The sequence below is a fragment of the Pneumocystis jirovecii genome, assembly GCF_001477535.1.
Source record: "Pneumocystis jirovecii RU7 chromosome Unknown supercont1.10, whole genome shotgun sequence".
NCBI lineage: Eukaryota > Fungi > Ascomycota > Pneumocystomycetes > Pneumocystales > Pneumocystaceae > Pneumocystis > Pneumocystis jirovecii.
Genome location: NW_017264784.1, coordinates 363,946 through 377,708, shown reverse-complemented (window position 1 = coordinate 377,708; position 13,763 = coordinate 363,946). Strand labels below are relative to the sequence as shown.

The window sequence follows — 13,763 nt, the reverse complement described above, 5'->3', positions numbered from 1 at the left end:
AATTTAATTTTTTATAACATAATTTTTTGAATTAGAATTTTTAAAATATATAATAGAATAAATGTTGTTTACATTAAGATATAATTTGGTTATTTATTTAAATAAAACTTTAAAAGTTTGAGAATATATAAAAATGTATTAACAGTATAATTTCAAGTATATGATATATTTATTTTAAATATTAAATATATTTTCAATATTTTTGATTTATTTTAATAAAAGGATATTTGTAAACTTAAAATAATTTATATCTATTAATGTTTTATATAATTGTTAATTAAAAATTTATATTAAATTGTTTAAATATCAAATTTGAAAAATATATTAGATTAAAAATATATTAGATTAAATATTCTATGTCTAAAATTATTTATAATTTAGTTTTTAAAAATGTTTTTTACGAATTTTTGAAAATATTTTAATAATTTTTTATCTTTTAAGAATATTTTTTATTTTATAGATTTTTGCTATAAATTTTATGAATATTTTAAAGAAAAAATATTATAAAGATAATACTAGATAGAAAACCTTAATATTTATAAAATTTAATTTTTCGTAATTGATATTATATACATTTTTTGAAAAGAACAATAATAAGAACAATAATATATAGATTTATTTTTTTAATTTTTTAGTTTAATAAAATGAAAATTAAAGCTTATATTGTTAAAAAAATGAATTTATATAATTTATATGAAAAATTATACCTGAGGAACAAATATTTCTGCCCAAGAACTTTGAAAAAATATTATTGCAGTCTAAAAGTTGTCAAATTAGATTATTTTGATTTTAAAAAATTTACCGCAAATACCGTAATAGATAATAAAATAGATTGGTTTTCTTTTATTTTAAATTTATTTATTGTATTTTGAAAAAAACTTTTTTTTGTTTCAAATTCTTTATATTTTTTATCTGGTATTTTCATTTTTTAAATTTTTAAAATTTGTTAAAAATTTTTATATTAAATTATATAGGATTGCGTATTATTTTTTTAGTTAATTTATAAAATCTTTTATACATAAATTATGAATGATTTATATAAATATATTTATTTACTATTAAATGCTGTTTACTTAAGAATAATTGTCTTAAATTGAATTTTTAGAATATTGTAGAATTTAATATCCAATTATAAAAAAAGAAATTAAAATATATGAAAATATACTATATTTTTGATACAATATTATATTACTTTAGTATTTTTGTGCAAAATAGGCACTAAAGTATTTTTATATTTTTTTTGAATAAATGTTTTTGTAATTAAGTAATATTTAATAGTTCTTAAGCAATGTTATTGTATATATTAAAATTAAGAATTTTGTGGAATAAAATCTATTCTTGAAATAAATAAGATATTTTGATTGAATTAATAATAAAAATTAATATTTATAAAAGTTGAATTCAAAATATTTTTTTAATAATTTTTGTTGTGTTTTATTTTCTAAATTAAGTTCTGTATTTTAATTTATAATAGAATTAGGATTTTTAATAAGTGTTTTCTATAAAGGCTAATATATTTTTGAATTGATTTAGAATTTCATTGATTTTTATATGATATAATATTATTGAGTAAAAATAATGTTTTTATTGATATAAATATTAAAATTTTATATATTTTTAATTTTTTATTGTTAAATACCCGAATTTTTAATAAATTATGATAAATTTTTAAAATATTCAAATTTTGCAAAAAGGTTATGAAAATATTATATATTTTGGTTTTATTTATTATATTTTTTTGTTATAAATAAGATAGAGTTTATTCTTTTAATCTTTAAATTTAAAGAAAATTAAGACATTATAATTATGACTTAACATTTTTTGATTGTATTGAAAAATTGTCTTTTTTACAAAAGTTTTTATTATACAATTTTAAATTTATTTCGATCTAGGAGTTGTGACTTATAATAATCCTTAAAAAATATATAATAATAAAAATAATTATAGAGATTGTTTTTTAGTTTTTTTAAAAAAAACTTTCATTCAAAATATTTTGATATTTTTAATTTACTTCATTTAATTTAATAGAAACTTAACAATTATATTTATAGTTTTTATATTATAGTATTTAAACTTATTCTTACATACTAAAGTTTATTGTTTTAAAATAAAAAAATATAATGTATTAAATTATGTTTAAAATTTTAATTTTTTTTGAAACTAGTTATCATATATATATATATATATATATATATATATGTTAATTGGTTATAGCTTGTTATTATTTTTTTAATAATTATTGTTTTTGTTTTTTAATATTTTGTTCATTTTTAAAGCTATCATAAATTTTTTTATTCTCGTTTTTTTCAGATTCTAAAATAAAGTTTTGAGTTTTACGTTTAATTCCTTTATTTTGATCATGATACAATTCTTTTGTCTGATTTGATTGCTGGTTAGAGTTGTTTTGTAGTGATATTTTTGCAATATTTGATTGTAATATTGGATTTGATCCTCTTATTGGTATAGATTCATAAAGAGCAGTCATAATTTTACAAACATCTTTAAAGTTTAGTAAAATTCATATAAATACCTTAATTTTACCTTTTATTTCATTAATATCTATATCTATAACTTCCCACCATGATTTGTCTCCTATAGAATTAATTACTGCTGATGTATGTTCAGCTCCAAAATAAAAGGCTGCAGCTGCAATAATATGAGGTTGATAAATTACAGGAATAGCGGTTCTAATGCTAAAATTACATAGTACTTTAGTTATACTTTTTTATAAAATGTCAGCTTACCTATCATTTACGAATGCCCATGCTGATTTGGCTGTATTTTGTTCTCCTCCAAAATGTTTTATATATTTTAAAAGATCTTTATATGGATGATCAATTGTTAAATCAAAACATAATGCTTCTAACAATATTTCTTCGTTATATATTATTACATCTCTCCATCTCCAATATTCTTTGGATTGTTCATCGATTATAAGATTTGGATTTTTCTGTCCTACTTTCGCACATGCAATAATTATATTTCTTAACTTTCTGCATGATTCTTCTACTTTTGTGGCTAAAAGAATGCATGTTGCTGCAATTTCCTATTTTTGTTAATTTTAAGAAAAAAAAAAATTATATCAACATAATAGTGATATTTAGCTAATGAAAAACGCATATAAAAGCGATGAAGAAAAACGGCTGCTGTAGAAAGTGTAAGCTGAGGTCTATTTGATTAGTATTATATTTTTTTGAGAATTATGTTTACAGTTTTAATCTAGCCCCTACTTGTATAATGAAATTAACGCCTTTACCTCTGTCTATTTGTTCTTTTTCTAAACTCCATCCATCACTAACAGATGGAGTATATTTGAAATCTTCCTTATCAAAATACCATTTTCCTTTATGAGAAGAATATCCCATATTGGAAAAATATATCACTTTTTATTAAAATATTTTAAATTTTTGTAAACATTTTATAATAAGGGTTTTAATATTGTAAAGCTGAAATTTTAAATAATAAAGTAATTAGAGATATTGTTTTTTTTAAAATTATGAAGAGTTAGATCTTAGTTTAAAAATATACAAATTAAAGGATGTTTTCAAAATATATATATTATAATTAGAAGTAGTCTAAAGAATTATAATGTGTTTTTTGTTCCAAAATTACTAAGAGCAATTTCCACTCTTTTAGACATAGATTTTTCTCCTTCACGAACCCATACACGAGGGTCAAAAAACTTTTTGTTTGGCTATAATATAGTTAAAACAATATTTAGAATAAATATAATACTTTATATTTTCCTTCGGGATTTCCTACTTGAGACATTAAATAATCTTTTTTTGATAAAATATAGTCACGAATGCCTTCTAGAAAACTGTATTGAGTATCTGTATCAATATTTATCTAAATGATGAATTATTAATTTTTCAAATACATATATTATTATACTTTGACGACTCCGAATTTAATAGCAGTTTGAAATTCTTCAAGTGAAGATCCAGATCCTCCATGAAATACTAAAAACAGAGGTTTACTATCGTTGCAATTAAGTTTTTGTTTAACATATTCTTGATGTATTCCTAAAAGTTCTGGGCGAAGGTGTACACCTATTTTTTATTAATAAATACATAATATATTAAGAAATAATAACCTCCTGGTGCATAGACACCATGAACATTTCCAAAAGCTGCTGCAATAGAAAAATAAGGAGAAATAAGAGATAATGAATTATAGACGTCTAAAATATCTTCAGGTTGAGTATATAATCTATTGTATTTAAAACATGAGTAATTGTTATTTGTTTATAACTTATCGTTGCTGATTCCTTCATGATTAATACCATCTTCTTCACCTCCAGTAATTCCCTTAAACAATTAGTATAAAAACATAAATAATGTAAAATTAACAATTTCCATTTCAAGCCATTGTTTCATGGGAGCTGCACGCTGAAGATACTTTTTTGTTAGTTCAATATTGAATTCTTTAGGTTCTTCTGATAAATCAATCATATGTGAACTATATATATTAGTATTTAGTTATTTAAATATCCCTGGTGTAACCTGAAAAGAGGTTCACCGTGGACTTTGAAATATTGTTCATCAGCATCAAGCATCCCATCTAGCCATGGCAAAAGTTTTTTCGAGCAATGATCAGTATGTAAAACTATTGGAATGTTATAAAGAGGCGCAATAGATCTTATGAAAAGGGCTGCCGAAATAGCTCCTGTAATTGAAGCTTGTTGTTTATCATTGTTAAGACCTTTACCAGCCTGGAAATATTAAAATGTTTTAAAAAGCTTAAATATGTTTTACAAAATAAGCTGCACCTCCTTGCGATATTTGAATAATAATTGGTGAGTTACTATTTCTGGCTGCTTCTAAAACTGCAACAACAGTACATGATGATGTGCAATTCTTTAGATTTATTAATTTATGTTTTTAAATTATTCTTTGAAATTACCACTGCAGGAATAGCAAATTCATTTTCCTATAATTTTTTATTAGTTTTTACATATTTTTTATAATTTTGAATACTTTAGCATATGTAAAAAGGTTAAATACATCAATTCCAGTAATAACTCCTTTTGGAACAATATCAAGTATTCCCATAATTAGTTATTAAATTTTTTGTATATTTTTAATTCTTGATTTAAAATTACGTTTAAATGTCAGGTGGATATATTTTTAATTTGAAATAAAATTATATAATATTTTAATATATTATTATTAAATTTAATAATTTTGATGATTTCAATATATTTAGATATTATTTATTATTGATTTAGATTTTAAATAATTGTTATATTTTTTATATTTAAAAGTATTAAAGTTTTTGTAATTATTTAGAAATTTTTTAAGTATATTATTAAAACAAGTATTTATATTATATTAAGTAGTACATTTAAAGGTATAAATAGTAATAAATTTGATATTATTTTTGTTTTTTTGTTTCTATTTGTTTTTTGTTTCTAGTTTTTTGTATTTAATAATATATTGATAAATATTATTAAAATAAATGTTTAATTTTTTAATTGGTTTTATTATAAGTATATTATATTAAAATTTTAAGATGGCTTTTTGGAAATATATTGCTATATTATTTTTAATTTGTGAACTTTCAGTAAAGTACTCTTAATTTTAATTATTTGTAACGTAATTATATTGAATTAAAATATTTAATAATGTATCATATAATAGAAAAAGAAATATTAGAAACAAGGTTATCTAGGATTGAAAATATTGTTTATGGGGTAAATAATATGGCTTCTTCTAAGGACATTTCATTGGATATACTTTCCCTGATAAATTTTATTGAAGTTGAAATAAATAAATTAGTAAAAGGATCTGAGGTTTTGAGAAAGATGCTATATTTATGTATGTTGTATATTGTTATTTGTATTTCTTATCTTATTTTTATAGTTGATACTTTTCTTTTAGAGGAAAAGTTTTTTTCGTTTAAATCATATGATGTTATTCTTCAAAGTGAAAAAAATCGTGTAGTTTTTTCAAATACGCCCTTATATAGTACTGTAACATCCCAAATGCTTTCTATAAGAGAATTATCTATACCTGATTCAGATATATACTTTCAGGTTGCAGCAAATATTTATCAACTTCATATAATGTTTATTTCTATTGAATCTGTTGAAAAGCAGTTAAATTTTTTATCAAGAAGAATAGCAAAAGTTTTAGAGCTTTGGTATGAAGTAGGTATTGATACCGTTAATGATTGTTTTTTGGAATGGGATGAAAGAATTGATAATCTTAATTCAAAAATGCAAAAGTGTTGTACTTTTAATATGTAATTTTATAAATACTAAATAATTATTGTTAGAACATCTTATTAAATTGTTGAATACAATGTTTCTAGTAAGTGTTTATAATGATATCACAAACACATAGCATTTAGAATCTGTAAATTTATAAATTATATGTTGTGAACTAGGATATTTAAAATTTAAATACTAGTTTTATAGTTTCTCAATATATATTTTGAAACGCTGTTTATGGGCAATAATGAGTTAGGTATATTTTTTTAATTATAAGTATAATAGATATTAAAATTTTGTTTCATGTTTGTTAATTTTAACATTTAATTTTCATTAATGTTGTTTACAAAGAATTCATGAGAATTACATGTTATTATGAAGTAATGACTTTTATGTTTCTTTTAGTAGTCCAATTTGAAAATATAGCTATGTTTTGATTATTTGGTTTATTTTTTATTAAGTTAGCTGTATTTATTAAAAGATTTTTGATTATTTAATAACAATGTAAATGTATAAATAAAAGGTTCTGATTTCAAAAAACAATAATCTTTTGATAAAATGACTGATATAATTATTTCATATAAGAGCTAGAAAAATTGCCTTATTATAAATCTTTTCAATAATAAAATAAATGTTAGTATGTGAATTAATGTTACAGTTTTAAAATCTATTTAATGAGGCTGTTTCTGGAGATGATCTAGATATTTGATTTTCAGAGGGATATTTACATGCAGTATGATAAGAGTTAGCCATATTTGATATATATTCTTTATGAAATTCATTAAGTTCGTTTTTTTCTGCAACAGTTAATCCGTATGAAAAGTTTTCTTTTGTTAAAGGAATAAACAGTGGCATAAGTGGAGAAAAGTCATTAGAATCCTCACTGTCAGACCCTTCTTTTTTATGAGAAATGGTATATGAAGAACAATTTAAGGATGTTTTTCTTTTTTGAGTATCAAACCCTTTAGAGTTATAGAGATCTTGTGAATCCTTTTTCCAGTAAGGGAAATATGGATATAATATATCTTGAGAAGAAAGTATATGATTTTCCTTGGTTATAGGATAATATCTTATTAATCCATTAGGATTAACACCTGAAATATAGTAAAGAAATGAATTGTTTTTTGAATCATAATATACAGATTTATCTGGTCGATTAAAAAAGTAAGGTAACTCAACACCATAATTATTTAATATAAAATGGTTCATATAATCTGAATATTGTTGATATTGGAATTTTCGAGTATTATGATTATTTTTATAATAGGATTCATTTTTTATATGTAATGGAGTATTTGAACGACTATGTTGTGAAATTTGGTAGTATAAAGGACGCAAATGTTTATTGATTTTATAAATGTTTTCCTCGTAAGTAAAAATATAGTCAGAGCAGGCTTCTTTAAGATCATAATGATTTGCTATAAGATGAAATGCTCTACGAAACTCGATTTGAAGACCTTTTACTGTTACATCGTCTGCGGTGTTTCCAAGGTTTCTTTTTGTATTGAAAGGTTCTTCAACACATAAACGATTATTTTGAGTTAAATGCCACCCTTTTGCTAGTTTTGAAAGATAGTGACCATGTCTAACTGATATAACACAATGATCATAATCAAATTCATATGCAAATTTTCGAAAAAATGCAAATAATAGGCCTCCTAAACTTTCTGTGTTTTTTTCTCCAAAGCTTTTAAGTGCATCTATATCATCAAAAAAACTAACATCGATACCCCCAATTATACTATTTTCGTTCTGCTCGTGAGGAAGTTGATGAAGGGATGGCAAAATAGGGGGTTTCCTCATTTGTAAAAAATTAATTATCATACATATCCAAGTGTATGAAGACAATGTCCCTCCGCCAGCTATTTATGTAAACAAAAATTAGACATATATATTAGCTTTATACCGGCGTCGTTCAAAATTCTTTTTTTGGCCCAGTATTTAATAATCATTGCTAATGGTCTCACACGAGGGTCTATTTCAACATATGTTTTAATCATTCGAGTATTTTCAAGGGCTAATGTATTGTTGATGTTCATGTCACATGCAACAGAACTTATATCTTTAGAATATAAATAATAATATATATAAACTTACAGTTCAGGGTCCCATACTTTTACAATTGGTACTTTAGCACGTGGAACGCATACAACTTTTTCCATACCATCTAATAAGATAAATATAATTAATTAAATAGTAGATAAGCCATACAATTAGCGAGAACTTTTGCCAATTTACATGTATCCGCAAGTCCTTTTTCTACTGTAGTTATACAAACATCCACTAATAAAAGTAAGTAACTCCAAAATAATGAAAAAAATACTTACCATCTGATTCACTAGTACAAAGTTGATTTACTGTAGAACCGAATGCTTGCACTGTTATTTTCTTGTCAGGCCATTCTTTTTCAAGAATAGTAGTTAATTTTTTGAGGAATTTTGTCCAACGATTATTATTTTCAGAAGAAGGTAAAAGAGTCTATTTAAGAATTAATGAGTATTGTAGAACAATGTTACTAATTCTACTTCGTAAAGCTGTAATATATCACCGCATATTATATCTTCATTTTTTGTTGAAAGGTTTGGTTTAACTTGTCGTTCAAATACCTCTACTGGTTTGCTTGTTCCAAAAGAATATGGAATTCGACGCCTTGAGTTTACAAGTGCCGTTTCATATGGACACTGAAGATATGAAATTAATGATACTTTAGATGATACTGTAGTTGGTGATTCTGGTGATGTTGAATATGACGAAAGTGTTTTAAATGAAGAAATATTTAAAAAATCTTCTTTACTTTTCTGTTTAGGTGTTGATGACGGTAAATTTAATAAAGAATTAGAATAAGTTTTGTTTGATTGAGATGTAAATTTTGACAGTATATGTTTAGGACAGTCTTTTTTTGAGTAATTTTTGCTGAGTTCTGTGAGTTTTCCGGTATTATCCATATTGTATTGATTCTTTTAATGTTTCCAATGATAATATGTTATTCTATTTTTTTTTATTTTTTTAGTATTATTTTAATCAATTTTTTGGCTTTTTTATGATTATAGGATCTATTAACTAAAGATAATAATTCTCCAGTAAACGCTGGTACTCTCACACTTTAATAATGAAAATTTTATTTATGTTTTTGAAAAATATAGTTGTTGAGTTTTTGTTTTTTCTATTTTTTTCAATTTGTTATATTTTGTTTAAAGCTTTTTAATATATATTATTGTATTTTCAAAAATTATAACAACAGCTTATTTCTATGCATTTACCTATTTTTATTTGATTTTTTCCTGCATGTTTTAATGCAATATAAATACTCTGCTGATGCTTCTGAAAATGTTCCCGTATACGTTTTTACGATGTAGGGCTATCTTCGGTTCAATAAAACAAAGTCAGAAGATAATAAAATGATATAGAAGAAATATATTATTTAAGAATATTTTATAGCTAATTTTATATAAATTTAAAATTGGTTTAATATATTTTTAGATTTGTTTAATTTTAAGATATGGTTAAAAATGATGTGTTGAAATCAAAAATATATAATATTTTAAATAATTATAAGGATAGTTATATAATTATTACAAATGATTAACGATTATTTATTGTTTGAATTTCATACAATAGTAATTTTAAAAAATGTTTATATTAATTTTAAAGTCAACATTTTGTCTAAGTAATTGAAATTGTAAGTAATTGAAATTGCAAAGGTAATATGGTACTTGATTTAAGTATAAAGTATATCTTTTTGAAAATAAATATTTGGTATCATTTTTTGAATATAATATTATATATCATTTGAATATCTTTTATATTAATATTTTGTATTAATATAGTTTTCTGGTGCTTTAATAATTTATATAACTATAATATGATATGATTTGTAATTTTGTATAGAAAATTTTTAAAAAAATCATGAAACTGTTAAAATTTTGATTTTTAGATAACATAATTTTTATATTTTACAATTATATTATTGATGATGTTTTTAGGTAATAATATAAACATTTTATTTTAGTATTTTTTTATTTTGTTTATGTAATTTGTAAATAGATTAATAAATAAATATATATTATATTTTTTATATTCTTTCTAAAATTATATAGATTATTAATTTAAAAAAATATTAAATCATATAACATTATGAATGTATATTATATGAAAGATTATGATATTTTTGTAATGATTGTTTTTCTTTGAAAATTTTGTTTAAAACCCATGATATTTTTTCTATTTTTTTAGGGTATAATGTAGGTGCGTTGGAGATTTACGGTTGTAAAATTTTAAGCTTTTTTTTCAGAATTTTCATCGGAATTCTTTTCTTTTATTAAACTTAAGGTTATAATTTTTATATATTCATACATATTTGTAAATAGTTCTTGACAATAATTGTTACATTAAGAGGTTCTTAGTTGGATTTGAATTTAATATTATTTAAAAGAGAGGAGAAAAATATATCATTTAAAGAAGAGTATATAGTAAATTTATTTTAAATTAAAAATATGTATTTTATTGATAGTTTAATAGGTTTTTTTTTCCTCTATGTCTTGCATTGATTCTTTATTGGGGCATCCTAGATCATATTATGATTTAAAAAGTATTGTTTTTGTTCGTACGAATTTATAAAAAATTAACATTTATAGTGTTGCCGGGTTCTTCTGGTGATAATATGCCTTTTAGTTCTCAGTTTGATGGTAATGTATTCTTTTTTTTTATAATAATTTATAATTTTCAGATATTGAAAAGGCAATAGAAAATTTAGTTAAATGTGGGAAACCGTTTTTTTGGAAAAGTCCTTTGTTATCAGTAACACGTCCTTACTATGAATATGGTAATTTGAATGCATTTTTTTTTGTATTTATATTGTTTAGATTATCGTTCATATCCTTTGCTCGGTCGGCATTCTAATGCTTATGAATCAGACCACATGCGTTCTCGTTCTGCTATAAGTGCTTATTATCCAAATCAGTATTATTATACTCAAAGGTCTATTGGCCATCCTGAGCAATTTCCGTTGTCTCGTCGGAGAAATAAGTCCAATAGTGAATGTAATATGTATACTACTTTAGAAAAGCGATTAGGTATAATAATATATATAAAGAAATATTCTATGGTAATAGGTTTTAGGTGCTGATCAATCATCTTTTTTTCATGATGAAATAATTGAAACTTTAGTAAAAGATAACAATCCTAGTATAAATGATGATGATATGGTATTTTCAGGTTTTTCCATACCATCAAAAGTTTTGTCTAGTTGTACATATGATGAATCGTGTTTAAAGAATTGGTCATCATCTGCTTTAGCTTTACAACAAGGGTCGCCTTATCAGTCTTTCGCATGTTTTCGAGGAAGTTCTGCAAATTTAAATTTTGTTACTGATAATAAGGTTGTAAATAATGTTGTTATTAGTGGTGATGCTGCGAATAAGCCGTCGTTCTTCTATAGGAGAAAGTCTAATATTGTAGCTGAAAATAATGAGAATTTATCCTTGCTATCAAGTAATAGGATGAAAAATATGATAGCGCCTATTGGTACAAAGTCTTCTAATCTATCATTATCGGTTGATTCGTTAAATCGTCAGATTTTGGATGTTACAGATTCTGCAAAACCATTGCAATATTGTTTTTCTGGTGATAGAAATTTAAAAAATGATATAGATAATAATTCTTTAAAATATGCTGATTCTGGAGTTTCAATATCATGGGATAATCGAATATGGGGAGATGATGTTAAAAATCTTGGTATAGCATCTAGTAATAATGGACTTAGGCTAGACGTTTTGTGTTAATGTTTTTTTTAAATGAGCATTGCGGATGTTGTAGAATTTTTCGTGATTCTTTGGATTATTATATATTATTGTTTTTGTATATTTTGTATGTTTATTTTCTTTCGGATTGTTTTAGTTGATTATTAACAAAATAAAAAAAAAGGTAAAAACTATAGTTATTATTTAAGTAATAACCTATGATATAGGTAATTGTGATAGAATACTGATAAATTCTGGTGCATTTAATCTATAAATAATTAAAAAATGGTTTTGTTTAATATAATTATAGACGTTTGGATATTTGCAATGTTTTATTTTTTGGATATATATTTGGGAATTATGATTCATTTTGATAATATATAAATACGGATAAAATATTAGAGTTATATAATGTGTATGTATTGAATAGTTTAAGTCTTGTAGCTGTTTTTATTAATCAAGTATGCTCTAAATTTTATATAATTAGTATTTGCAAATCTTTATCAGAAAGGATATTTAAACAAAAAAAAGAAATTATAAGTGAGAAAATATTACTATGATAATGATTGTTTTTATAAAAAAATATATTGGCTATTTATTATTGAATATAGCAATTAAGGGCAAGTATTGCTTTTTGGTGGTTGAACATTAAAAATTATAATGTAAATAATAATTACATTTAGTTTGGAATATGATAATATGAATAGTTTTTTAATATGTTACTTTCTGTTAGTTTTTATACTGAAATTATTTTAAAACGTTTATCATGTTTTTGCTTATGTGTATTATGATGTATATGATTCTAAAATAATTGATTATATTTGTTTATCTTGTATCTTGGTTTAAATTAATTAAATTAATTTTGATAATTGTTCTTTAGAATAGTATTATATTATATTGAATGAATTAAAACAATACAATGATTAATTGTTTTAGAATTATAGATTTTAAAAATTTAGATGTTAATAAATCATATGGTGTTTAATATGTTTCATGTAAACTGTTTTTAAATTTAATAAAAATAATAATCTTAGTTGGTTTACTATTACTATTTTTTTAAAATTCTTAAAATAATGATTTTAATATTTTTTAATTTATTTTTAATAAGCATAATAAAAACAATATTGCTTGAAATATTATTTCATATATAAATATTCAAATGCAATTTTGAGATATATTAAATTTTCAGTTTATTATTTTTGATAATTTGTTTAAAATATTGCAATATTTATTTTTAAGTTATCATTTTAATAGATATTTAATAGATATTATATCTAATTTCTTATAAAAATATATTAATTATAAATTTTATTTTTAATTTTATTTATAATCTTATTTAATTTATATTTTTATCTATTTAAAAATTTATCTATTTAAAAATGCATCTAATTATTCAAAATTATATTCTTATATTCAAATAAATAAATAAGATGAACAAAAATGTATCAAAAATGTATCGATAATTATATATAGTATATATAGTATATTTATAAATAAAGATAATTTTTTAGAACTATAATGATTTGATTTAGAATTATCGCAATTATATTGATAAACAAATATAATTTCATTTATTAAATATATTTGTAAAATGAATTTTTAATTGTACAATTATAATAAAGTATAATTACAAAATACTTATATAATATATTTTCTAATTATAATAAGATAAAAGTAACTATATTTTTTATTAAAATATAAAAAATAGTAAATTATCATAAGAAATTAATGTAATTTTCAAAATATAAATATAATTTAAAATATTAAAAATAGATTATTAAATGATTATTTTATAATTATAAACGATATTA

The 13,763-nt window shown here is 21.7% G+C and overlaps 5 protein-coding genes across 5 annotated transcripts; 2 read left to right on the top strand and 3 right to left on the bottom strand.

Moving 5' to 3' along the window:
* Nucleotides 1–2,236: 2,236 nt before the first annotated feature.
* On the bottom strand, nucleotides 2,237–3,365 carry T551_02417 (uncharacterized protein; the record flags this gene model as incomplete). The annotated part of the gene is made up of 5 exons (XM_018374680.1): nucleotides 2,237–2,499; nucleotides 2,542–2,693; nucleotides 2,745–3,046; nucleotides 3,088–3,169; nucleotides 3,211–3,365. 5 exons carry the CDS (start codon nucleotides 3,363–3,365, stop codon nucleotides 2,237–2,239), a joined length of 954 nt encoding a protein of 317 aa, XP_018229252.1.
* Nucleotides 3,366–3,583: 218 nt separating this feature from the next.
* T551_02416 (fructose-bisphosphate aldolase 1) lies at nucleotides 3,584–5,054 on the bottom strand (the record flags this gene model as incomplete). The annotated part of the gene is made up of 10 exons (XM_018374679.1): nucleotides 3,584–3,694; nucleotides 3,736–3,849; nucleotides 3,895–4,052; nucleotides 4,097–4,212; nucleotides 4,255–4,310; nucleotides 4,353–4,461; nucleotides 4,506–4,714; nucleotides 4,758–4,859; nucleotides 4,906–4,932; nucleotides 4,980–5,054. The coding sequence occupies 10 exons, from the start codon at nucleotides 5,052–5,054 to the stop codon at nucleotides 3,584–3,586; spliced, it is 1,077 nt and encodes a 358-aa protein (XP_018229251.1).
* A 572-nt stretch (nucleotides 5,055–5,626) lies between these two features.
* Nucleotides 5,627–6,250, top strand: T551_02415 (uncharacterized protein; the record flags this gene model as incomplete). The annotated part of the gene is made up of 2 exons (XM_018374678.1): nucleotides 5,627–5,819; nucleotides 5,865–6,250. The coding sequence occupies 2 exons, from the start codon at nucleotides 5,627–5,629 to the stop codon at nucleotides 6,248–6,250; spliced, it is 579 nt and encodes a 192-aa protein (XP_018229250.1).
* Nucleotides 6,251–6,874: 624 nt separating this feature from the next.
* T551_02414 (uncharacterized protein) lies at nucleotides 6,875–9,159 on the bottom strand (the record flags this gene model as incomplete). Its single annotated transcript, XM_018374677.1, has 6 exons — nucleotides 6,875–8,076; nucleotides 8,121–8,269; nucleotides 8,312–8,381; nucleotides 8,426–8,497; nucleotides 8,542–8,692; nucleotides 8,740–9,159. The coding sequence occupies 6 exons, from the start codon at nucleotides 9,157–9,159 to the stop codon at nucleotides 6,875–6,877; spliced, it is 2,064 nt and encodes a 687-aa protein (XP_018229249.1).
* A 1,204-nt stretch (nucleotides 9,160–10,363) lies between these two features.
* T551_02413 (uncharacterized protein) lies at nucleotides 10,364–11,994 on the top strand (the record flags this gene model as incomplete). Its single annotated transcript, XM_018374676.1, has 9 exons — nucleotides 10,364–10,393; nucleotides 10,460–10,480; nucleotides 10,506–10,543; nucleotides 10,647–10,683; nucleotides 10,733–10,802; nucleotides 10,849–10,899; nucleotides 10,941–11,036; nucleotides 11,077–11,286; nucleotides 11,333–11,994. The coding sequence occupies 9 exons, from the start codon at nucleotides 10,364–10,366 to the stop codon at nucleotides 11,992–11,994; spliced, it is 1,215 nt and encodes a 404-aa protein (XP_018229248.1).
* Nucleotides 11,995–13,763: the final 1,769 nt, after the last annotated feature.